Genomic DNA, 27,216 nt, shown 5'->3' with positions numbered 1-27,216 from the left:
CCTGGGTGTGTGGGAAGGTCATAGGTGAGGGTCAAGCTAGTGTTACAAGTGGACATTTGAGGACAGCGGAGATTGACATGGGGATATCCTGTGGTGGCTCGGGGCTTTGTGATCATCCCAAGGGGAGAAGAGTGAGAAAAGAAAGAGCATGAAAGAGAGAGAGAGTAGAAGAGATGGGTGAAGAAGGACAGGAATAGGGTGCACTGAGGAAGAAGGGAAAGGTGTAGCCAATAAAGAAAGTGAAGGAGAGACAGGAAGAGGGATGAGGAGATAGAGGAGAGACAGGAAGAGAGAGGTCATGTGAAGAGCGATGAGGAGAAAGAAGGAGAGACAGGAAGAGAGAGGAGGTCATGTGAAGAGGGATGAGGAGAAAGAGAAGGAGAGACAGGAAGAGAGAGGAGGTCATGTGAAGAGGGATGAGGAGAAAGAAGGAGAGACAGGAAGAGAGAGGAGGTCATGTGAAGAGCGATGAGGAGAAAGAAGGAGAGACAGGAAGAGAGAGGAGGTCATGTGAAGAGGGATGAGGAGAAAGAGAAGGAGAGACAGGAAGAGAGAGGAGGTCATGTGAAGAGAGATGAGGAGAAAGAGAAGGAGAGACAGGAAGAGAGAGGAGGTCATGTGAAGAGGGATGAGGAGAAAGAAGGAGAGACAGGAAGAGAGAGGTCATGTGAAGAGGGATGAGGAGAAAGAGAAGGAGAGACAGGAAGAGAGAGGAGGTCATGTGAAGAGGGATGAGGAGAAAGAGAAGGAGAGACAGGAAGAGAGAGGTCATGTGAAGAGGGATGAGGAGAAAGAAGGAGAGACAGGAAGAGAGAGGAGGTCATGTGAAGAGGGATGAGGAGATAAAAAAGGAGAGTCAGGAAGAGAGAGGAGGTCATGTGAAGAGGGATGAGGAGAAAGAGAAGGAGAAACAGGAAGAGAGAGGAGGTCATGTGAAGAGGGATAAGGAGATAGAGAAACAGATGAAAGTAGGGAGGATTTAGTGATAAAGAGATACAGGAGAGAGAGATTGTGTGAGGGTGAGGTAGAGAGTGATACAGGAGAGAGTGTGTAAGGGTGAGGTAGAGAGTGATACAGGAGAGAGAGATTGTGTAAGGGTGAGGTAGAGGTAGAGAGAGATACAGGAGAGAGAGATTGTGTGAGGGTGAGGTAGAGAGAGATACAGGAGAGAGAGATTGTGTAAGGGTGAGGTAGAGAGTGATAAAGGAGAGAGAGATTGTGTAAGGGTGAGGTAGAGAGAGATACAGGAGAGAGAGATTGTGTAAGGGTGAGGTAGAGAGTGATAAAGGAGAGAGAGATTGTGTAAGGGTGAGGTAGAGAGAGATACAGGAGAGAGAGATTGTGTGAGGGTGAGGTAGAGAGAGATACAGGAGAGAGAGATTGTGTAAGGGTGAGGTAGAGAGAGATACAGGAGAGAGAGATTGTGTAAGGGTGAGGTAGAGAGAGATACAGGAGAGAGAGATTGTGTAAGGGTGAGGTAGAGAGTGATAAAGGAGAGAGAGATTGTGTAAGGGTGAGGTAGAGAGAGATACAGGAGAGAGAGATTGTGTAAGGGTAAGGTAGAGAGAGATACAGGAGAGAGAGATTATGTAAGGGTGAGGTAGAGAGAGATACAGGAGAGAGAGATTGTCTAAGGGTGAGGTAGAGAGTGATAAAGGAGAGAGAGATTGTGTAAGGGTAAGGTAGAGAGAGATACAGGAGAGAGAGATTATGTAAGGGTGAGGTAGAGAGAGATACAGGAGAGAGAGATTGTGTAAGGGTGAGGTAGAGAGAGATACAGGAGAGAGAGATTGTGTAAGGGTGAGGTAGAGAGAGATACAGGAGAGAGAGATTATGTAAGGGTGAGGTAGAGAAAGATACAGGAGAGAGAGATTGTGTAAGGGTGAGGTAGAGAGAGATACAGGAGAGAGAGATTGTGTAAGGGTGAGGTAGAGAAAGATACAGGAGAGAAAGATTGTGTAAGGGTGAGGTAGAGAGAGATACAGGAGAGAGAGATTGTGTAATGGTGAGGTAGAGAGAGATACAGGAGAGAGAGATTGTGTAATGGTGAGGTAGAGAGAGATACAGGGAGTGAGGACAGGGGGGACAGAGTTCCTTGGCTGTCTTTTTTTGTCATTAGTCCACTGTTGATACAGTCCCAACATGTTTTCCTGTCAGCAGTCAAGTTTTCAAGATATCAAATCAAATCAAATGTATTTGTCACATACACATGGTTAGCAGGTGTCAATGCAGGTGTTTTAATGCAAGTGTAGCGAAATGCTTGTGCTTCTTGTTCCGACCAAGCAGTAATATCTAACAAGTAATCGACCAATTCCACAACAACTACCTTGTACACACAAGTGTAAAGGAATGAATATGAATATGTACATAAAAATATGTTTGGTTGATGAGATGCAAAACATTTTGGGACTGTATCAACAGTGGAGTAATGATTAAAATAATATCGCTTTGATTGGATTATTCCTTCAACGCTCACACAACACACTGACTCACAATGACAATGATGCCCCGAAAAGGAATCTCCTTCCTTCCTTCCTTCCTTCCTTCCTTCCTTCCTTCCTTCCTTCCTTCCTTCCTTCCTTCCTTCCTTCCTTCCTTCCTTCCTTCCTTCCTTCCTTCCTTACTTACTTACTTACTTCCTTACTTCCTTCCTTACTTCCTTCCCTCTCACCACTCCCTATCCACATCATCCAAACAGAAGACCGGTCCAATACCATAACTGTGACATACTCTGGGCAGCTTTCAAATAGTAGTGACCTCATTATGGCTGTCTTCACCAGCTAGCTAATCAGGAGGCCTATGGTGCAGAGTCAGAGCTGGCATCCCCATTCAGACCCATGTAATGACTGCCCTCTGCTGGTGAATGGGGGTAAAAGTTGTTTGGTAATAACAGATAGAACATATGGGTAATAAACCGGCTGTAGGGCCTTCTTAATACCAAACACTAGAAGGGAGCCAAATATAGCCTTTTGAACTATGTATGGTGAGATAGCTTGCCTGAGACCTAAAATACATCTGCTGGCCCCTGACTGGAAGGTAACTTCTGTTGTTTTTTGACTCTGGAGTGTTGAAAGATTTAGAGTTGAGTTTATTGTCATTATTCCCTTTGAGGAAATGTGTCTTGTGTCTTATCAAGCAGCTTTGGACAAACAACAACAGCACAGGGGATTTATTACCAAATACAACAGACAACAGAGGGCATTATATACATGTACAGACACCAGGGGCATTAGCATATGGAGGGACATTAAAGAACACATACATACAGGATCTGAGTCTGCAGCTGGATAGTGCCAGCACATATTCAATGTCAGGCAAGGAATGTTAGGCTACAATATGTTACAAAGGGACAATCTTGTACGTTATTCAAAGCAGGGTTGGAGTTAATACCATTTCAATTCCAGTCAGTTCAGAAAGTGAACCAAACTCCAATTTAGATTTTAAAAATGTCCTCATTGAAAAGCATTGAAGAGAATTGGAATTGGAATTTAGAGTACTTCCTGAATTGAGTGGAATTGAAATGGAAATGACCCCAACCCTGATTCAAAGTAATGTGGGGACAACCTGCCAGATCAATCATAACAGTCCATTCCCTTCTGAGGTCTGGGATGTGGACCTGCTAAATCGAGACGACGACCCCCTCTCTGGTCCCCGTGACTTCCTGACCAGGGCACCCAGGTTCCCCCTGAACTTCTCCCCCACGAAGGCATACAGCACTGGGTTAACAAAGCTGTGGACCAGGGCCAGGCTGTGGGTGACCTGGAGGGCCAGGTCCACCCTGTTCCTCTCAGCACAGTCGAAGCGCACCAGCTTGGCCCTCATCAGGGTGTCGACGATCACCGTCATGTGGAACGGCGTCCAGCACAGGAGGAAGGCGAACACCACGGCAATGATGACCCGCATGGCCCTGTGCTTTTGGAAGCCGCTCGTCTGCAGCAACCGGGCCACGGTGATGCTGTAGCACGCCACCATGATTACTAGTGGGAGCAGGAACCCTAGGATGTGGCGTAGGCCGCGAGTAGCGAGCCTCCAGTGGGTGGCACTGTCGAGGTCGAAGCGCTCAGCACACCTCGTCGGCCCACCGCCGCGAGGCTTGAAGGCGTCGTTGAAGAGGGCAGGGAGAGAGAGGGCGCCCCCCAGAGCCCAGATGAAGGTGCAGGCGTACCATCTGCAGGCCCTTCGGCGGCCCTTACGGGACTTGGCGGGGCGAACGATCACCAGGTAGCGGTCGACACTGATACACACCAGGAACAGGATGCTGGTGTAGAAGCTAGCCTCCATAACCAGGCTGAGGAACTTACACAGGAAGTCACCAAAGATCCAGCCGTGGAGCGTGGCAGCAGCCCAGAAGGGCAGGGTCAGAGCCAGCAGCCCGTCGGCTACAGTCAGGTGAAACAGGAAGACGTCGGATGGGGTCAGGGACTGTTGACTGAAGCCAATCACGAGCCCCACAAGTAGGTTACCAGGAACAGCCAACAGGAAGATGGCGATGTGAAGGACACACAGGAATATGACGGCACTGGGACCCAGGGGCTGAGCTGCACAGGACAAGGTGTTAGAGTTCAGGTCAAAGGAGGTGATGTTGAAGTAATAGGAGTCGTTGGTTGAATTGTAATCATAGTCCAGGACGTATGATTGTTCTAGCTCTGTTGGAGATGGGGAAAACAGTAGTCAGTGGGGATCTTTTTATGATATGATCACTTAGTCTTATACTGTTATTCTATCTAAACTTCTTATTCAGTCAACAGATATTCTGTACATTTATTTCTATAGATCTATCCATCCCGTCCTCCATCCACCCAAACCCATCCATCCATCCATCCACCCACCCACCCACCCAAACCCATCCATCCATCCACCCACCCAAACCCATCCATCCATCCATCAACCCACTCAAACCCATCCATCCATCCACCCACCCACCCAAACCCATCCATCCATCCATCCATCAACCCACCCAAACCCATCCATCCATCCATCCACCCACCCACCCAAACCCATCCATCCATCCATCAACCCACCCAAACACATCCATCCACCCACCCACCCACCCAAACCCATCCATCCATCCATCAACCCACCCAAACCCATCCATCCATCCACCCACCCACCCACCCAAACCCATCCATCCATCCACCCACCCACCCACCCACACCCACCCACCCACCCATCCATCCATCCACCCACCCTCAAACCCATACCCATACCCATCCATCTATCCATCCATCCACTCACCCAAACCCATCCACCCACCCAAACCCATCCATCCACCCACCCAAACTCACCCATCCACCCACCCAAACCCATCCATCCAACCAACCACCCACCCAAACCCATCTATCCACCCACCCAAACCCACCCATCCTTCCACCCACCCAACCAAACCCATCCATCCACCCATTCACCCAAACCCATCCATCCATCCACCCACTCAAACCTTCCTTCCATCCATCCACCCAAACCCATCCATCCACCCACTCAAGCCCATCCATCCATCCAAACCATCCATCCATCCACCCAAACCCATCCATCCATCCATCCATCAACCCACCCAAACCCATCCATCCATCCACCCATCCACCCACCCAATCCCACCCATCCATCCATCAACCCACCCAAACACATCCATCCATCCACCCACCCACCCAAACCCATCCATCCATCCACCCACCCACCCACCCAAACCCATCCACCCACCCACCCACTCACCCAAACCCATCCACCCACCCAAACCCATCCATCCACCCACCCAAACCCACCCACCCATCCACCCACCCAAACCCATCCATCCAACCAACCACCCACCCAAACCCATCTATCCACCCACCCAAACCCACCCATCCTTCCACCCACCCACCCAAACCCATCCATCCACCCATTCACCCAAAACCATCCATCCATCCACCCACTCAAACCCATCCATCCATCCACCCAAACCCATCCATCCACCCACTCAAGCCCATCCATCCAAACCCATCCATCCATCCACCCAAACCCATCCATTCCACCCAAACCCATCCCTCATCCACTCAAACCCATCCATCCAAACCCATCCCTTCATCCCTTCATCCACCCAAATTCATCCATCCATCCATCCATCCACCCACACCCATCCAACCATCAACCCAAACTCATCCATCCGCCAAAACTCATCCATCAATCCACCCAAACTCACCCATCCATCCACCCAAACCCATCCATCCACCCAAACTCATCCATCCATCCACCCAAACCCATCCATCCAAACCATTCCTTCATCATCCGGCGCCGACAGAGATGGCTGCCTCGCTTCGCGTTCCTAGGAAACTATGCAGTATTTTGTTTTTTTATGTGTTATTTCTTACAATGTTACCCCAGAAAATCGTAGGTTTTATTACATACAGTTGGGAGGAACTATTGGATAGAAGAGCAACGTCAACTCACCAACATTACGACCAGGAATATGACTTTCCCGAAGTGGATCCTCTGTTTGGTCCACCACCCAGGACAATGGATGGGATCCCAGCCGGCAACCCAAAACAACGGCGCCGTAGAAGGGGCAGACGGAGCGGTCTTCTGGTCAGGCTCCGTAGATGGGCACATTGCGCACCGCTCCCGAGCATACTACTCGCCAATGTCCAGTCGCTTGACAACAAGGTAGACGAAATCCGAGCAAGGGTAGCATTCCAGAGAGACATCAGAGACTGTAACGTTCTTTGTTTCACGGAAACATGGCTCACTCGAGACACGCTATCTGAGTCGGTACAGCCACCTGGTTTCTTCACGCATCACGCCGACAGAAACAAGCATCTCTCTGGTAAGAAGAAGGGCGGGGGTGTATGCCTTATGATTAACGAGACGTGGTGTGATCATAACAACATACAGGAACTCAAGTCCTTTTGTTCACCTGACTTAGAATTCCTCACAATCAAATGCCGACCCCATTATCTACCAAGAGAATTCTCTTCGATCATAATCACAGTCGTGTATATTCCCCCCCAAGCAGACACATCGACGGCCCTGAAAGAACATTCGACTCTATGTGAACTGGAAACCACATATCCTGAGGCTGCATATATTGTAGCTGGGGATTTTAACAAGGCTAATCTGAAAACAAGGCTCCCCAAATTCTATCAGCATATCAATTGTGCTACCAGGGCTGGCAAAACCCTAGATCACTGTTATTCTAACTTTCACAACGCTTATAAGGCGCTCCCCCGCCCTCCCTTCGGAAAAGCTGACCACGACTCCATTTTGTTGCTCCCAGCCTATAGACAGAAACTAAAACAGGAAGCACCCGCGCTCAGGTCTGTTCAACGCTGGTCCGACCAATCGGATTCCACGCTTCAAGACTGCTTCAATCACATGGACTGGGATATGTTCCGCATAACGTCGAACAACAACATTGACGAATACGCTGATTCGGTGAGCGAGTTTATTAGCAAGTGCATCGGTGATGTTGTACCCACAGCGTCTATTAATTAAAACATTCCCCAACCAGAAACCGTGGATTGATGGCAGCATTCGGGCAAAACTAAAAGCACGAACCACTGCTTTTAATCAGGGCAAGGTGACCGGAAACATGACCGAATACAAACAGTGTAGCTATTCCCTCCGCAAGGCAATCAAACAAGCTAAGTGTCAGTATAGAGACAAAGTGGAGTCGCAATTCAACGGCTCAGACACGAGAGGTATGTGGCAGGGTCTACAGTCAATCACGGACTACAAAAGAAAAACCAGCCCCGTCACGGACCAGGATGTCTTGCTCCCAGACAGACTAAACAACTTCTTTGCTCTCTTTGAGGACAATACAGTGCCACTGACACGGCCCGTTACCAAAACCTGCGGGCTCTCCTTCACTGTAGCCAATGTGAGTAAAACATTTAAACGTGTTAACCCTCGCAAGGCTGCAGGCCCAGACGGCATCCCCAGCCGCGTCCTCAGAGCATGCGCAGACCAGCTGGCTGGTGTGTTTACAGACATATTCAATCAATCCTTATCCCAGTCTGCTGTTCCCACATGCTTCAAGAGGGCCACCATTGTTCCTGTTCCCAAGAAAGCTAAGGTAACTGAGCTAAATGACTACTGCCCTGTAGCACTTACTTCCGTCATCATGAAGTGCTTTGAGAGACGAGTCAAGGACCATATCACCTCCACCCGACACCCTAGACCCACTCCAATTTGCTTACCGCCCCAATAGGTCCACAGACGACGCAATCGCCATCACACTGCACACTGCCCTAACACATCTGGACAAGAGGAATACCTATGTAAGAATGCTGTTCGTCGATTACAGCTCAGCATTTAACACCATAGTACCCTCCAAACTCGTCATTAAGCTTGAGACCCTGGGTCTCGACCCTGCCCTGTGCAACTGGGTCCTGGACTTTCTGACGGGCCGCCCCCAGGTGGTGAGGGTAGGTAACAACATCTCCACCCCGTTGATCCTCAACACTGGGTCCCCACAAGGGTGCGTTCTCAGCCCTCTCCTGTACTCCCTGTTCACCCACGACTGCGTGGCCATGCACGCCTCCAACTCAATCATCAAGTTTGCAGACGACACTACAGTGGTAGGCTTGATTACCAACAATGACAAGACGGCCTACAGGGAGGAGGTGAGGGCCCTCGGAGTGTGGTGTCAGGAAAATAACCTCACACTCAAAACAAAACAAAGGAGATGATCGTGGACTTCAGTAAACAGCAGAGGGAGCAGCCCCCATCTACATTGATGGGACAGTAGTGGAGAGGGTGGAAAGTTTTAAGTTCCTCAGCGTACACATCACAGACAAACTGAAATGGCCCACCCACACAGACAGCGTGGTGAAGAAGGCGCAGCAGCGCCTCTTCAACCTCAGGAGGCTGAAGAAATTCGGCTTGTCACCAAAAACACTCACAAACTTTTACAGATGCACAATCGAGAGCATCCTGTCGGGCTGTATCACCACCTGGTATGGCAGCTGCTCCGCCCTCAATCGTCAGGCTCTCCAGAGGGTAGTGAGTTCTGCACAACGCATCACCGGGTGTAAACTACCTGCCCTCCAGGACACCTACACCACCCGATGTCACAGGAAGGCCAAAAAGATCATCAAGGACAACAACCACCCGAGCCACTGCCTGTTCACCCCGCTATCATCCAGAAGGCGAGGTCAGTACAGGTGCACCAAAGCAGGGACCGAGAGACTGAAAAACAGCTTCTATCTCAAGGCCATCAGACTGTTAAACAGCCATCACTAACATTGAGTGGCTGCTGCCAACATACTGACTCAACTCTTGCCACTTTAATAATGTAAAAAATTATGTAATCAATTTATCACTAGCCACTTTATATAATGCTTACATACCCTACATTACTCATCTCATATGTATATACTGTACGCTATACCATCTACTGCATCTTGCCATCTTGATGTAATTAAATGTATCACTAGCCACTTTAAACAATGCCACTTTATATAATGTTTTCATACCCTACATTACTCATCTCATATGTATATACTGTACTCTATACCATCTACTGCATCTTGCCTATGCCGTTCGGGCATCACTCATTCATATATTTATATGTACATATTCTTATTCATTCCTTTACACTTGTGTGTATAAGGTAGTTGTTGTGAAATTGTTAGGTTGAATTACTTGTTAAATATTACTGCATGGTAGGAACTAGAAGCACAAGCATTTCGCTACACTCGCATTAACATCTGCTAACCATGTGTATGTGACAAATACATTTGATTTGATTTGATTCATCCACCCGAACTCATCCATCCATCCACCCACACCCATCAATCCACCCGAACTCATCCATCCGCCCAAACTCATCCATCAAACCACCCAAACTCATCCATCCATCCACCCAAACCCATTCACCCACCCAAACTCATCCATCCACCCAAACCCATCCATCCAAACCCATCCATCCATCCACCCATCCAAATCCATCCACCGATCCATCGACTCAAACCCATCCATCCATCCCAACCCATCCATCATCTACCAAACCCATCCACCCACCCATCCACTCAAACCCATCCATCCATCCATCCATCCAAACCCATCCATCATCTACCAAACCCATCCATTGACCCACCCACCCATCCATCTATCCATCCACCAGAACCCATCCATCCATCCATCCACCCACCCACTCAAACCCACCCATCCATCCACCCAAACCTATCCATCCACCCACTCAAACCCATCCATCATCCACCCAAACCCATCCATCCATCCACCCAAACCCATCCATCCATCCATCCACCCATCCAAACCCATCCAGCCATCTACCAAACCTATCCACCCATCCATCCACACAAACCCATCAATCCACCCAAACCCATCCACCCCTCCATCCACCCAAGCCCATCCATCCATCCACCCAAATTCATCCACCCAAACCCATCCACCCATCCATCAACCCAAACCCATCCATCCATCCATCCATCCACCCAAACCCATCAATCCACCCAAACCCATCCACGCACCCATCCATACATCCACCCAAACCCATCCATCCATCCACCCAAACCCATCCACCCAAAGTCATCTATCCACCCAAACCCATCAATCCATCCACCCAAACACATCCATCCACCCAAACCCATCCATCCAAACCCATCCCTTCACCCATTCATCCACCCAAACCCATCCACCCCTCCATCCACCCAAGCCCATCCATCCATCCACCCAAATTCATCAACCCAAACCCACCCATCCATCCACCCAAACCCATCCACGCACCCATCCATACATCCACCCATACCCATCCATCCATCCACCCAAACTCACCCATCCACCCAAACCCATCAATCCATCCACCCAAACTCATCCATCCAACCAAACCCATCCATCCATCCAAACCCATCCCTTCATCCATTCATCCACCCAAACCCATCCATCCACCCAAACCCATCCATCCACCCACACTCATCCATCCATCCACCCAAACTCATCCATCAATCCACCCAAATCCATCCATCCATCCACCCAAACTCATCCATCAATCCACCCAAATCCATCCATCCATCCACTCAAACCCATCCATCCACCCATCCATCCGTCCACTCAAACCACTCCATCCATCCCAACCCATCTATCATCTACCAAACCCATCCACCCACCCATCCACTCAAACCCATCCATCCATCCAAACCCATCCACCCACTCATCCATCCATCAATCCATCCACCAAAACCCATCTACCCACCCACTCAAACCCATCCATCCATCCATCCACCCAAACCTATCCATCCACCCACTCAAACCCATCCAAACGTATCCCTTCATCTATCCAAACCCATCCATCATCCATCATCCACCCAAACCCATCAATCCACCCAAACCATCCCTTCATCCACCCAAACTCATCCATCCATCCACTCAAACCCATCCATCCATCCATCCATCCATTCAAACCCATTCATCCAGCCATCCATCCATCCACTCAAACCTATCCATCCATCCATCCATCCATTCAAACCCATTCATCCAGCCATCCATCCATATATCCACCCAAACCCATCGATCCACTCAAACCCATCCACCCATTCATTCATCCATCCATACACCCAAACCATCCATCTATCCATCCACCCAAACCCATACACCCACCCACCCACCCATCCATCCATCCACCCAAACCCATCCTCTATCCATCCACCCAAACCCATCCATCTATCCACCCAAACCCATCCATCCACCCAAACCCATCCACCCAAACCCATCCATCCACCCACCCATCCATCCATCCATCCATCCATCTATCCACCCAAACCCATCCATCCATCCACCCACCCAAACCCATCCACCCACCCACCCAAACCCATCCATCCATCCACCCAAATCCATCCCTCCATCCGAATTTAATGAGTATTCTACAAACTATATAGGTTCTCACCTGTCATCTTTGCATCCAGCTCTATGATAATGAAGAGGGAATTGCCACTGTTTTGAAGACATCACAGCTGGGATGGAAGTGTCAAGACATCCTGTTTAGAGAACAATATTGTGTCACTGCACATGCGTCATTTGTCAGCCTCAAATTCTGCTTCCTCAATGATCAAAAATGAAAGTTATACACTCCACTTTTTCATTGAATTATCAAAAAGATAAGTTTTACAGCTTTTTGGAACTTTTTAGCCAGTTACCTTTTCTGTCAGCTGTTGGTGGATCTGAGAGCACATTACTAAATATATTACGGTAAGATAGAGACAGACAGAGAAAGACTAGCCTTTAACTTCTGATGCTCTTGTCTTTGAGACATCTTCACTTAAAGACATCCTCCAGTGATTTTTGAACTTTTACCGTTTTTAAAGCAATATCCCAAGTATAAACACAGTCAAATACACACACTAAAGGGTACAAAAATATGCTTTAAGCAAAATAGTGTTTTATAGGCTGCAAACTTGAAGGAGTTGGTCTGATGAGAATGTGTTATGCCATCCTCATGACATGTGACATGCCTGGACCATCTATTTAGGTGTGCCTTTTGTTAAGTAAATCAGGTGTTAAATGAGATGAAAATGAGACTGGAGTACCACTTTAAGATGAGCACCAATGGGACTAATAGTTACACACACGTTAGTCCAGTACAACTGCGGCTATGATCCATTGCTCCTCTGCTTGGCCTAACATGTCACGCTCTGATCTGTTTCAGCTGTCCTTGTGCTTGTCTCCACCCCCTTTATACCTGTGTTTTCTGTCTCTCTGTGCCAGTTCGTCTTGTTTGTTCAAACCAACCAGCATTTTGTGTCTCAGCTCCTGCTTTTTCCAGTTTCTCTTTTCTCGCCCTCCTGGTTTTGACCCTTGCCTGTCCTGACTCCGAGCACGCCTGCCTGACCACTCTGCCTGCCCCTGCCAACCTGTACCTTTGCCCCTCTCTGGATTACTGAACTCTGCCTGACCCTGAGCCTGCCTGCCGTCCTGTACCTTTGCTCCTACTATGGATTATCGACCCCTGCCTGCCTTGACCTGTCGTTTGCCTGCCCCTGTTGTTACATTAAACATTGTTACTTCACACAGTCTGCACTTGGGTCTTACCTTAATACATGATATAACCAAACAAAATATTCACCAGAGAACATTTCAACTACTTCCTAAACAAGTAACTGAGGCTGCGAACTACCACCTGTACAGAGAAAATTCCCCCCAGCCACAAAGTGGCAATAAATGTGGGCATTCACACACACAAACACACAAACGATCACAAATAAACAAAACATAGAGTTTGTCAGTAAGTGATATCTATTGTTAAGGTGTCAGAGAATAATGGTAATCTTGGGTAGAGCTGCTGTGGGATGAGAGGGTCTACATGTCTGTCATTAACATCCCTGTGACCTACATTACACCATGTCAAGGTCCTGTCCACTAAGTGTCACTTACGTGATATGCTCAAATTGCATGAACGTCAATTACTGTCATATTGCAGAAGACACTGTGGTCTTTGGTCAGTGTTGCAAACTCTTTGTACAGGGAAGGATGTGAGGTAAGATGGCTGGGTACCTTACAACATTATGCTCCTCAGGTCCATCAAGTGTAAAGCTTCTTAGAATGTGGAAATATTTTGTTCTCAAGCAATGAGCACACACAAAAAAGTAGACAAGAATATTGCAGATATCAATGGTCAACAAACACATTTGCGACAACAATATATCTTCAATTGATAAAATACATGCCATGATCTTGGTGATACTGTGTATCTTGTTTAAAATACAACTCCCTAGTTGTTCAGAAACATAATCAGTTACCAAGAGAACTTTGGCTAGAGTGTTCTGAACTGCCTCTTTTCCCCTTTACTCTACAAAGCATTCTATGAGTTTCACTATCTGAGAGGGCACTGCCCTGAGTACATTGTGATGTATGTTTTTGGCCAGGCCAAGTTGTCACCCTATCATCTTCCTATTTGTCAAATACACACACACACACAAACACACCATTGTCGTGTCTTTGGCATCATTAAAACTGAAGACTCATTTATCAAATAACTCTCTGTAATTATTATTACGCAATTAAACTGATTAATCGTGTAACTGTAATTAACTAAGAAGTCAGGGCACCAAGGAAAATATTCAGATTACAAAGTTATAATTATCCTAATATAACTTTCAGATATTTTAATATCTTATCAATTAGTCTTCTGATTAATGACGTATTCTTTACCTCACGTCAGTCTCATTCCAAACGTCGTAAATTGTTGGTTATCTGCACGAACCCAGTCTTCACTATGATTCATCCATACATCAATTGTCTTAAAATCCTTTATTTACTAACTAAGTAATTCACAGAAATGCATAACAAACAGTAGATATGGTTACAAGGAAATCATAGGGGAATGTTCCCTAGTGGGCTACCTTACAACTCATAGTGAAGACTGGGTTCGTGCAGATAACCAACAATTTACGACTTTTGGAATGAGACTGACGAGGTAAAGAATACATCATTAATCCGAAGACTAATAGATCAGATATTATGATATCTGAAAGTTATATTAGGAAAATTATAACTTTGTAATCGGAATATTTTCCTTGGTGCCCCGACCTCCTAGTTAATTACAGTTACACGATTAATCAGTTTAATCGCGTAATAATAATTACAGAGAGTTATTTGATAAACATGTCTTCCATTTCAATGATGCCAAAGACACAACACATCCCACCATCTCACAAATAGCTTCATCCTTATTCATTCATTTTATACAACCATTAGATGTAAGTCTCATACCTGAGACTCTTCTATAAACATGGTTATGGTAATGTAGCGGTATTGTCTCTCATAAGTTTCACAAAATTGTACCAAACGGACCAGTTCGTAGCTGGATTCTTCACCGATCTTTTATACCTTCTCCAGAACATAAATGTCGTTCGGTTCTCCAGTTCTGTGAGGTGGAAGAAATTCCTTTGTCTTCTCTATGAAAACTCACTCTCTCTCTCTATACTGTGGCCATGAGGAGAGGGTCTCCTCATAGGAATTTACGACCTCTCTTACAGAGCCTGGTGAAGGGGGTATAGAGAGGGAGAGGGGGATGGTGCTCGCTGTACCCAAAGAGGGCAACGTCATGACACCATTCTCACAGTCAATGAGGTGCTCCCCCAAGAGGTCCTAGAGAGGAATCATTCATTATGTATACATCTTGTCTTGAGAAAGGCCACTAGCCCAAAACGTTGACCAAAGTACCATGTCCACCATTATTAACAATGAATATTACACCTTTGTGAACAATAAGATACACCTTTGTGAACAATAAGATACAGATCTCGAGCATTTTTGTCTCTCAGCCTGTCATTTTTATAGGACGCTACAGGACAGCATCTTCAAATGTAGTCTACTAGCTGTAGTCTGTTGTAGGCCTACTGTAGTCTACTCATCAACTTTTTATGGAATTATGTAATGATTGTTATCTTCAATGGGAAACGTGGGACGTCAGCGTCCCACTCTATTCAACAGCCAGTGGAATCGCGTGGCGCGAAATACAAATACCTCAAAAATGCTATAACTTCAATTTCTCAAACATATGACTATTTTACACCATTTGAAAGATAAGACTCTCGTTAATCCAACCATGTTGTCCGATTTCAAAACGGCTTTACAGCGAAAGCAAAACATTAGATTATGTCAGGAGAGTACCCTGCCAAAAATAATCACACAGCCATTTTCAAAGCAAGCATATATGTCACAGAAACCAAAACCACAGCTAAATGCAGCACTAACCTTTGATGATCTTCATCAGATGACACTCCTAGGACATTATGTTATACAATACATGCATGTTTTGTTCAATCAAGTTCATATTTATATCAAAAAACAGCTTTTTACATTAGCATGTGATGTTCAGAACTAGCATACACACAGAAAACTTCCGGTGAATTTACTAAATTACTCAGCATAAACGTTCACAAAATACATAACAATTATTTTAAGAATTATAGATACAGAACTCCTTTATGAAATCACGGTGTCAGATTTTAAAATAGCTTTTCGGCAAAAGCACATTTTGCAATATTCTGAGTACATAGCTCGGCCATCACTGCTAGCTATTCAGACACTCGCCAACGTCGAGGCTCAGTAAACTCAGAATTACTATTACAAAAATTGGATTACCTTTGCTGTTCTTCGTCAGAATGCACTCCCAGGACTTCTACTTCAACAACAAATGTTGTTTTGGTTCCAAATAATCCATAGTTATTATCCAAATACCTCCGTTTTGTTTGTGCGTTCAGGTCACTATCTGAAGGGTGACGCGCGGGTGCATTTCGTGACAAAAAAAATTCAAAATGTTCCTTTACCGTACTTAGAAGCATGTCAAACACTGTTTAAAATGAATTTTTATGCAATTTTCCTCGTAAAATAGCGATAATATTCCAACCGGACAACCTTGTATTCATTCAAACAGGTGAAGAAAAAAATGGAGTAGTCTCGTGCCCGCGCATCTCCTGTCTCTGAGCCACTAGGCTGACTACTCACAAACAGAGCTCCTGAACCTTGCCCAGAGACAGCAGACACCCCAATCCACTTTTTGGCGCCTTCCGATAGCCAATGGAAGCCTTAGAAAGTGTCACGTAACAGCAGAGATACTGTATATTTGATAGAGAGGCAACAGAAGGCCCAGAAATTGTCAGACAGGCCACTTCCTGTATGGAATCTTCTCAGGTTTTGGCCTGCCATATGAGTTCTGTTATACTCACAGACACCATTCAAACAGTTTTAGAAACTTTAGAGTGTTTTCTATGCAAATATATGAATTATATGCATATTCTCGTTTCTGGAAAAGAGTAGTAACCAGTTTAAATCGGGTACGTTTTTTATCCGGCCGTGAAAATACTGCCCCCTAGCCCCAACAGGATATTATCCAAGGAAATTGTGAACAAAAGCATGCTCCTGTGTTGTTAGATTTGAGGAACATTTGCTAGCTATAGAATGTGGAGCCTACATATTTGGCGTGTTTGCGTGAGGAAGAGAGTGTACATGTGTGAGAGAGAAAACATGTCCAAGTCTTGAGAAAATAAGAGAAGAACTGAATTCTGTACTATTGAGTCTAGGGCCGATTGGCTTTATAATCAAACGCTTAGCGTGTCATACCTGTGGGACCACAGACCAGGTAACCACCAATAAGCAATAATAAAACACCTGTTCTTTCAATGACATCACCTCAATCATTAAACTAATTGTCACATCTGCCCCTGCAACGCCCTCTACTGCTCATCCTGTGTCTCCTTGACCTGCCACCACTCCCCCAGTACTCTCTCCCTCTCTCTCTCTCTCTCTCTCTCCCTGTGTGTGTGATTGTGTGGGAGGAGACAGGTGTGCTGGAGTCAGAGCAGATCCCCACCAGCTTCAATCTGTTCCATAATCAAGACCTCTACAAATACTCAGTCCTGCCACTTCCACACTGCCAGATCGTAATCTCTGCTCAGTCAGTGTACGCTTTTAGCCGTTTGTTACGATTAGATCATGGTGTGCCTGTTTTCCTTGCCTGACAGTGTTTTCCTCTCCACTATAGTTCTGCCCGCTCTGACTCTAGTCCCTGTCTCCAGTTCCACGTCTCGTCATCCTGCTACTCTGTCCTGGAAATCCCCACTCTACTACTTGTAATGAATCCCGCTTCCTGAGTCTGTTTTCTGCCTAAGCTGACTGTTTTCTGTTTTGGAGTCTGTTTTCTGAGGTTCCTGAATGCACCCTGTCTGGTTGCCAGGCGACGAAGCTAGGCGGGAGATCTCTCGATTACCCGCACCTGCATCTCATCAGCTATCTGCACACCTGGTCCTGATCATCACCTCTTCACTTTATAAGCTCTGACCTGACATCCATTCCCTGCCGGATCATTAGCAATGAACAGTATGTTGTGTCAGCGTATCAGCCTCAAGTCACTAGAGTTAGTTTTGTTGTTCTGTACTTTTTACCAGTTACTCACCTTCGTTTACTCTGTCTACAGTCATTCTCCCGGAACATTCACCCCCCCCTGCCTGGTCGTCGGTGGCTTCTGTGACATCACCTATTCACTCTCATCAACTCACCTCCGCTGCCGCTCCGTCTCCTGGATTATTCTGCTTTCACCTTGACTCTGTAAATAAATACTCACCTTCATTTTACTCACCTTGTCCTGGTCGGCTTCTGGGTTCTGCTTTAGAGAATCATGACACTACTCCCTTGGATTCTCCTCCGGACCTGCTTACCCTGTCCCAACCCCTCTCGCTCCAGCCTCAGCCTCCGCACCTGGTTTCCTGCAACCCACCCAAACTTCCCCTGGCCTGCACTCCATCTTCCCCCGTGTTTAAATAAATACCTTGGTTACTTCATCCCAGTCCCCTTGTCTGAGTCTGTTCTTGGGTTCCACTCTGCGTAACACTAATGCCCTGTCTGTCTCAGTGGCTCAAGGAATCCATTATCAAAGGACAATATAGCAGTAAAGAATTGTTTTGAGAACAAAAATAAACTGACCTGTTTGATAGGTGGCTATCCCAAAATAGAGGCTGTTCACAAACAAATTACAGTTCAAATATGCATGTTTGACAGACAGCTACTGCTTGAGAGGAATTCTCTACAGTCTCTGACTTGGATACTCTCATGCAAAAGTGGTAAGAAGCTTCTTGAAGTGTAGCCTACCAGTCTAGGAGGTCATGGTCCATACGGGGTAATGGGTCTCTTTCCCCTGCTGTGCTAAAACACAGGCCCGTGGTGCAGCGGTCTAAGGCACTGCATAGCGGGGCTAGAGGCGTTACTACAGAACCGGGTTCGTTCCCGGGCTGTGCCACAACCGGCCGGGAGTCCAATAGGACGGCGCACAACTGGCCCAGCGTCGTGCGGGTGAGGGGAGGGTTTGGCCGGTGGGGCTGTACTTGGCTCATCGTGCCCTAGTGACTCCTTGTGGTGGGCCGGGTACCAGCAGGCTGACCCCGGTCCCCAATTGAACAGTGCTTCCTACGACACATTGGTGCAGCTGGCTTCCGGGTTAAGCTGGCGGGTGTTAAGGAGCGCGGTTAGGCGGGTCATGTTTCGGAGGATACATTCGCCTCTCCCGAGCATGTTGGGCAGTTGCAGCGATGAGACAAGATCAAAATTGGGGAGAATACAAATAAATAACACATAGGCCCTAATCCAAGGACTATGTATATATTATCTAATCCCTAACCAGGAGAATAAAGGGAATTGAAAGCAGTTAACACCTACAACAGATTGTAATCCCTGGATGGTTCCCCTCTCCACTAGGATTCTCTGCCTCTGACCCTATTACAGGGACTGAGTCACTGACTTATTAGTGCTCTTTCATGCAGTCCCTAGGAGGGGTGCGTCACTTGAGTGGGTTGAGTCACTGACCTGATCTTCCTGTCTGGGTTGGCGCCCCCTTCGGGTTCGTGCCGTGGAGGAGATCTTCGTGGGCTATACTCAGCCTTGTCTCAGTGTAGTAAGTTGGTGGTTTGCGGATATCCCTCTAGTGGAATAGGGACTGTGCTTTGGCAAAGTGGATGGGGTTATATCCTGCCTGGTTGGCACAGTCTGGGGGTATCGTCGGACGGGGCCACAGTATTTCCCGACCCCTCCTCTCTCAGCCTCCAGTATCTATGCTGCAATAGTTTATGTGTCGGGGGGCTAGGGTCAGTCTGTTATATCTGGTGTAATTCTCTTGTCTTATCCGGTGTCCTGTGTGAATTTAAGTATGCTCCCTATAATTCTCTATCTCTCCCTCTCCCTCCCCTCCCCTCCCAGAGGACCCGAGCCCTAGGACCATGCATCAGGACTACCTGGCCTGATGACTCCTTGCTGTCCCCAGTCAACCTGGTCGTGCTGCTGCTCCAGTTTCAACTGTTCTGCCTGCGGCTATGGAACCCTGACCTTTTCACTGGACGTGCTACCTTGTCCCGGACCTGCTGTTTTCTAACTCTCTCTCTCTCTCTCTCTATAGCACCTGCTGTCTCAAGCTCTGAATGCTCAGCTATGAAAAGCCAACTGACATTTACTCCTGAGGTGCTGACCTGTTGCACCCTCTACAACCACAGTGATTCTTATTATTATTTAACCCTGATGGTCATCTATGAACGTTTGAACATCTTGGCCATGTACTGTTATAATCTCCACCCGGCACAGCCAGAAGAGGACTTGCCACCCCTCAGAGCCTGGTTCCTCTTTAGGTTTCATCCTAGGTTCCTGCCTTTTTAGGGAGTTTTCCCTAGTCACCGTTCTTCTACATCTGCATTGCTTGCTGTTTGGGTTTTAGGCTGAGTTTCTCTATAGCACTTTGTGACATCGGCTGATGTAAAAAGGGCTTTACAAATGCATTTCATTGATTGATTGATAAACATTCTGAGTGGACCCTGTGGTTTTCCTTACCTGCAATGGGTTTAAGTGAAGATAGACTTTTGTTTACTGTTTTTCACTTTCTTGGGCCTCATTTTATATTCCTTCTCACCTTCTTGAGCGGTAGGCCTGTCCCTACTTGAATTGAGATTCCTCTGGTCTGCCCAACAGTGAGGACTTGAGGGAGGGGAGATGAGGGGAGATAGATGGGGAAGGAAAATGATTGGATCCATAGCCCACACCCAAGAATCCAATTCAATTCTCTGTAATTATTATTACGTGATTAACTAATCAGGTAGATGTAATTAACTAGGAAGTCGGGGCACCAAGGAAAATATTCAGATTACAGAGTTATAATTTTCCTAATATAACTTTCAGATATTTTAATATCTGATCAATTAGTTTTCTAATTAATGATGAATTATTCTTTACCTCACGTTAGTCTCATTCCAAACGTTGTAAATTGTTGGTTATCTGCATGAACCCAGTCTTCACTATGAGTCATCCATACATCAATTGTCTTAAATCATTTATTTATTAACTAACTAAATAATCACAGAAATGCACAAACAAACAAGTAGATATGGTTACAGGAAATTATAGGGGAATGTGCCCTAGTGGGATAAACCGGCATGGCGGCTTGGTGGACAAAAGGGAAGTGGGGGTCGACTGAGATAAAAGACACTACAAAGTTGATAATTATAACAATTGAAATGCTAATCCTTTGCACATGAACGCTCACTCATTCGGGAATAATGGCAATCAATGTATATATTTACGCTCAGTTTGTCGTCTTGATCTCTATTGGAAAGTTCATTTCTGTTGGAGAGTTTGTCCGCCCTCTCTCTCTCTGCCGTGGTTAGAATGGATAGTTCAGAGTAACATTCAGCAATGTTGTTATAGAATAGATTTGTTCTTATTCTGTCGGTTAGATAGTCTCAGAGTTTAACCACGTGGTATGGTTAAGAATTCAGCAATGGGTTCAAACCTTAGCCCTCTCATAATTGAGGTAAGCATGGTCTCTACTCAAACCTTAGCCCTCTCGTAATTGAGAGAAGCATAGTCTCTACTCAAACCTTAGCCCTCTCGTAATTGAGAGAAGCATGGTCTCTACTCAAACCTTAGCCCTCTCGTAATTGAGAGAAGCATGGTCTCTACTCAAACCTTAGCCCTCTCGTAATTGAGAGAAGCATGGTCTCTACTCAAACCTTAGCCCTCTCGTAATTGAGAGAAGCATGGTCTCTAGTGGGAAACCCCGGGTGGGGGTTTTATTCGGAACATAGAAAAGGGCTGTCCCATGACGCCAGGTCCTGTCTGTGCTCCTGGGGGCGTGCCAATGACTTAGTGAAACTTTAAACAGAAATACAATTCTCTCACATTAACATCATTACATAGCATCACATCATTTCAGAAATAGTTTCATCTTTACTCATTCATTTTATACCACAATTAGATGCAAGCCTCACAACTGAGACTCTTGTATAAACAGGGTTATGGTAATGTGGCTGTATTGTCTCTCATGAGTTTCACAAAATTGTACCGAACGGACCAGATCATAGCTGGCTACTTCACCGACCTTTTATACATTCTCCAGAAAATGAATATTGTTCAGTTCTCAAGTTCTGTTGTTCATTTGTTCTCTCTATGAAAACTCACTCTCTCTTTATACTGTCTGGCCATGAGGAAGAATCTCCTCCAGGAATTTACGGCCTGCCTAACAGCAGCCTGGGTGTAGGAGAGAGAGAGAGAGAGGGGGATGGTGCAGAGAGAGGGGATGGTGCTCGCTGTACCCAAAGAGGGCAACGTCATGACAGTAGGAAATAATGTCATGTAATTAATTACTTGAAATAAAACGTTGTGTCTCCTCATTAAACGTAACCATTACACTCAGTCTATATTATCAATCAATCAAATGTATTTATGAAGCCCTTTTTACATCAGCAGATGTCACAAAGTGCTATACAGAAACACAACCTAAAACCCCAAACAGCAAGCAATGCAGATGTGGACTGAGTTATAGTGGATTGAGTTAGTCGTGAGTTGATTGAGACGGGGTTGCTGTTTTAAATGATAGCAAGTATATGACTTGACTGTAAGATATTTATGAGGGAATCAGCTGAACTATAAGAATGTTCGGATAATTGTATTCTGAAACCAGTCTTCCAAATCTTACAAATATCTAGACAAGGCATGTCACAGCTGTCTTCAGAAATGGACCAAAATGCAGCAGAGTTAATATTCATCCTTCAATTTAATTAGAACGACCACTATACAAAAACAAGGAAACTCACAGCCAGCAGTCCTGTCAGGTGCAACCACACTAAACAAGAAACAATTACCCACAACCCCAAAGAAAAACACACACTACTATATAGGACTCCCAATCAAAGGCAACTCAACACACCTGCCTTCAATTGGGAGTCCAATCACCAACACAACACTTAACACACACAAAAACCCTGCCACATCCTGACCAAAACTAACACAATTAAGCCCTCTGCTGGTCAGGACGTGACAAGGCATTTCTGGATTGTGGGTCGGCTGCAGTGATGTGCACATAGAGAGAGGACAACAAGGTGTCACAGCAGTATCTGGCAGGCACATATTTATAGTTATGATCTGATGGGAAGCATCATTTAATGGAACAGTTTTTTTCACCTTTATTTAACCAGGTAGGCCAGTTGAGAACAAGTTCTCACTTACAACTGGGCCCTGGCCAAGATAAAGCAAAGCAGTGCGACACAAACAACGCAGAGTTACACATGGGATAAAAAAAGTACAGTCAATAACACAATAGAAAAATCTATATACAGTGTGTGCAAATGTAATAAGATTAAGGAGGTAAGGCAATAAATAGGCCACAGTGGTGAAATAATTACAATTTAGCAATTAAACACTGGAGTGATAGATGTGCAGAAGATGAATGTGCAAGTAGAGACACTGGGGTGCAAAGGAGCAAAAAAACAAAAAACAATTAAGGGATGAGGTAGTTGGGTGGGCTATTTACAGATGTGTACAGGTGCAATGATCGGTAAGCTGCTCTGACAGCTGATGCTTAAAGTTAGTTAGGGAGATATAAGACTCCAGCTTCAGTGATTTTTGCAATTCGTTCCAGTCATTGGCAGCAGAGAACTGGAAGGAAAGGCGGCCAAAGGAGGAATTGGCTTTGGGGGTGACCAGTGAAATATACCTGCTGGAGCGCGTGCTACGGGTGGGTGCTGCTATGGTGACCAGTGAGATGAGATAAGGCGGGGCTTTACCTAGCAAAGACTTATAGATGACCTGGAGCCAGTGGGTTTGGCGACGAATATGAAGCGAGGGTCAGCCAACGAGAGCATACAGGTCACAGTGGTGGGTAGTATATGGGGCTTTGGTGACAAAACGGATGGCACTGTGATAGACTACATCAATTTGCTGAGTAGAGTGTTGGAGGCTATTTTGTAAATGACATTGCCGAAGTCAAGGATCGGTAGGATAGTCAGTTTTACAAGGATATGTTCGGCAGCATGAGTGAAGGATGCTTTGTTGCGAAATAGGAAGCTGATTCTAGATTTAATTTTGGATTGGAGATGCTTAATGTGAGTCTGGAAGGAGAGTTTACAGTCTAACTAGACATCTAGGTATTTGTAGTTATCCACATATTCTAAGTCAGAACCGTCCAGAGTAGTGATGCTAGTCAGGCGGGCGGGTGCGGGCAGCAATCGGTTGAAGAGCATGCATTTAGTTTTACTTGCATTTAAGAGCAGTTGGAGGCCACGGAAGGGGAGTTGTATGGCATTGAAGCTCATCTGGAGGTTAGTTAACACAGTGTCCAACGAAGGGCCAGAAGTATACAGAATGGTGTCGTCTGCGTAGAGGTGGATCAGAGAATCACCAGCAGCAAGAGCGACATCATTGATGTATACAGAGGGAAGAGTCGACCCGAGAATTGAACCCTGTGGCACCCCCATAGAGACTGACAGAAGTCCGGACAACAGGCCCTCCGATTTGACACGCTGAACTCTATCTGAGAAGTAGTTGGTGAACCAGGCGAGGCAGTCATTTGAGAAACCAAGGCTGTTGAGTCTGCCAATAAGAATTGATTGACAGAGTTGAAAGCCTTGGCCAGGTCGATGAAGACGGCTGCACAGTATTGTCTTTTATCGATGGTGGTTATGATATCGTTTAGGACCTTGAGCGTGGCTGAGGTGCACCCATGACCCGCTCTGAAACCAGATTGCATAGCGGAGAAGGTACGGTGGGATTCAAAATGGTCGGTGATCTGTTTGTTAACTTGGCTTTCGAAGACTTTAGAAAGGCAGTGTAGGATAGAAATAGGTCTGTAATAGTTTGGGTCCAGAGTGTCTCCCCCTTTGAAGAGGGGGATGACCGCGGCAGCTTTCCAATCTTTAGGGATCTCGGACGATACAAAAGAGAGGTTGAACAGGCTAGTAATAGAGGTTGCAACAATTGTGGCGGACTGTACCATCAGAAGATCCTTGCCCATAAAATTATGTTTAATGTGGGGGTAGTATTGGCTACACATGACTCCTCATTCTAGCTAGGCCATGCTACTCGGATTGTCGTATTTTCAAATCAACCATATGAACCCCTACTATTGACTGTTACATTTTATAACTGTTTCCTCAGTTATAAAATATGGCAGTCATCAACCAGATGGCTGTCCTCAACCAAAAATGTCTGTTTATCTTTATTAATTTTGTTTGAGATAGACACTTGGATACATGAAGTTGCATTCATTTGCATAAGCCTACATATAGCATGCATTCATTTTATATACTGTATACAGTACCAGTCCTACATTGTAGAATAATAGTGAAGACATTAAAACTATGAAATAGCACATCATGTAGAATCATGTAGTAACCATAAGTGTTAAACAAATCAAAATATATTTTATATTTGTAACGTCAGCTTCCAACTCACACCCTCAAACACGTAGATCCCCTGAAAGCAGCTCACTTTCCAGCTCACACTCCAGATCCCAATCACCTGAATTCTAATCACCTTTTCACACGCCTGAATGTCATTATCACACACTATTTAGTTCAGTTCTTTGCACCCCATCACTGTGAGGTATTGTTTGTTTTGTGACACATGTCTTTCAGAGCGCACTGTGTATGATAGTTTTTGCCTATTCCCTGCCTGTACTTTAGCCTATTGGATTTCCTGTTATCTACCTATTGCCTGATCTCCCAGACTACGTTACTAGCCTTTTCCCTGCCTGTACTGTTGCCCTTTTGGACACCCTGTGTATGACCTGCCTGCCCCTGGACACAGCTACCTGCCTCCTCCTGTGGTCTTTTGCAATAAACACCTTCTGCACCCGGCGAATGAAACTAGCACTCTGTCTCCCCTTGTGTTCATTACAATATTTTAGATTCTTCAAAGTAGCCACCCTTTGCCTTGGTGACAGCTTTGCCCACTCTTGGCGTTCTCACAACCAGCTTCATGAGGAATACTTTTACAATCTTGAAGGAGTTCCCACATATGCTGAGCACTTGTTGGCTGCTTTTCCATCTCTCCCCGGTCCAACTCATCCAAAACTATCTCAATTGGGTTGAGGTCGGGTGATTGTGGAGGCCAGGTCATCTGATGCAGCACTCCATCACTCTCCTTCTTGGTCAAATAGCCCTTACACAGCCTGGAGGTGTGTTTTGGGTCATAGTCTTGTTGAAAAACAAATGATAGTCCCACAAACCAGATCGGATGGCATATCGCTACAGAATGCTGTGGTAGCCATGCTGGTAAAGTGTGCCTTGAATTCTAAATAAATCGCTGACAGTGTATTTGCATTTATTAGGGATCCCCATTAGCTGCTGCCAAGGCAACAGCTACTCTTCCTGGGATCCAACATTACATATAAAACAAAAGATAAAACAGTGAACTATGTTTGTAATGAATGAGCTAAAGATAAAACAGTACATCATATAACATCTCTACACCACCACATATCCACAACACAAAATGTTCAGTACCACCATACAACAATATCACAATGTGTGCATATGCATGTGTCTGTACCTTTGTGTGTGTCTTTTTACAGTCCCCGTTGTTCCATAAGGTGTATTTGTACCTGCTTTTTAAATCTGATTCTACTGCTTTGCATCATTTACCTGATGTGGAATAGAGTTCCATGTATTCATGGCTCTATGTAGTACTGTGCGCCTCCCATAGCCTGTTCTGGACTCAGGGACTGTGAAGTGACCTCTGGTGGCATGTCTTGTGGAGTATGCATAGGTGTCTGTGTGCTAGTATTTTAAACAGACAGCTCGGTACATTCAGCTTGTCAACACCTCTTACAAAAACAAGTAATGTTGAAGTCAATCTCTCTTCCACTTTGAGCCATGAAAGATTGACATGCATGTCATTAATGTTAGCTTTCCGTGTACTTTTAAGGGCCAGCCGTGCTGCCCTGTTCTGAGCCAACTGCAATTTTCCAAAGTCCCTCTTTGTGGCACCTGACCACACTACTGAACAGTAGTCTAGGTGCGACAAAACCAGGGCCTGTAGGACCTGCCTTGTTGATAGTGTTGTTAAGAAGGCAGAGCATCGCTTTATTATGGACAGACTTCTCCCCATCTTAGCTACTGTTGTATCAATATGTTTGACCGTGACAGTTTACAATCCAGGGTTACTCCAAGCAGTTTAGTCACCTCAACTTGCTCCATTTAAACATTATTCATTACGAGATGTAGTTGAGGTTTTGGGTTTAGTGAATGATTTGTCCCAAATAAAATGCTTTTAGTTTTGGAAATATTTAGGACTAACTTATTCCTTGCTACCCATTCCGAAACTAACTGCAGCTCTTTGTTAAGTGTTGCAGTCATTTCAGTCGCTGTAGTAGCTGACATGTATACTGTTGAGTCATTCGCATACATAGACACACTGGCCTTACTCAAAGCCAGTGGCATGTCGTTAGTAAAGATAGAAAAAAGCAAGGGGCCTAAA

General features: G+C 45.7%; 1 protein-coding gene across 1 annotated transcript; it reads right to left on the bottom strand.

The window, feature by feature from the left end:
- Nucleotides 1-3,154: 3,154 nt before the first annotated feature.
- Nucleotides 3,155-12,024, bottom strand: LOC115179486 (C-X-C chemokine receptor type 1-like). The gene is made up of 2 exons (XM_029741032.1): nucleotides 11,876-12,024; nucleotides 3,155-4,646 (listed from the first exon to the last, which is right to left on the bottom strand). Exons 1-2 carry the CDS (start codon nucleotides 11,880-11,882, stop codon nucleotides 3,577-3,579), a joined length of 1,077 nt encoding a protein of 358 aa, XP_029596892.1. The 5' UTR covers nucleotides 11,883-12,024; the 3' UTR covers nucleotides 3,155-3,576.
- Nucleotides 12,025-27,216: the final 15,192 nt, after the last annotated feature.

The sequence above is a fragment of the Salmo trutta genome, chromosome 39, assembly GCF_901001165.1.
Source record: "Salmo trutta chromosome 39, fSalTru1.1, whole genome shotgun sequence".
Taxonomy (NCBI): Eukaryota; Metazoa; Chordata; class Actinopteri; order Salmoniformes; family Salmonidae; genus Salmo; species Salmo trutta.
The sequence above is the reverse complement of the archived record's forward strand: the minus strand, read 5'-3'. Positions and strand labels throughout refer to the sequence as shown.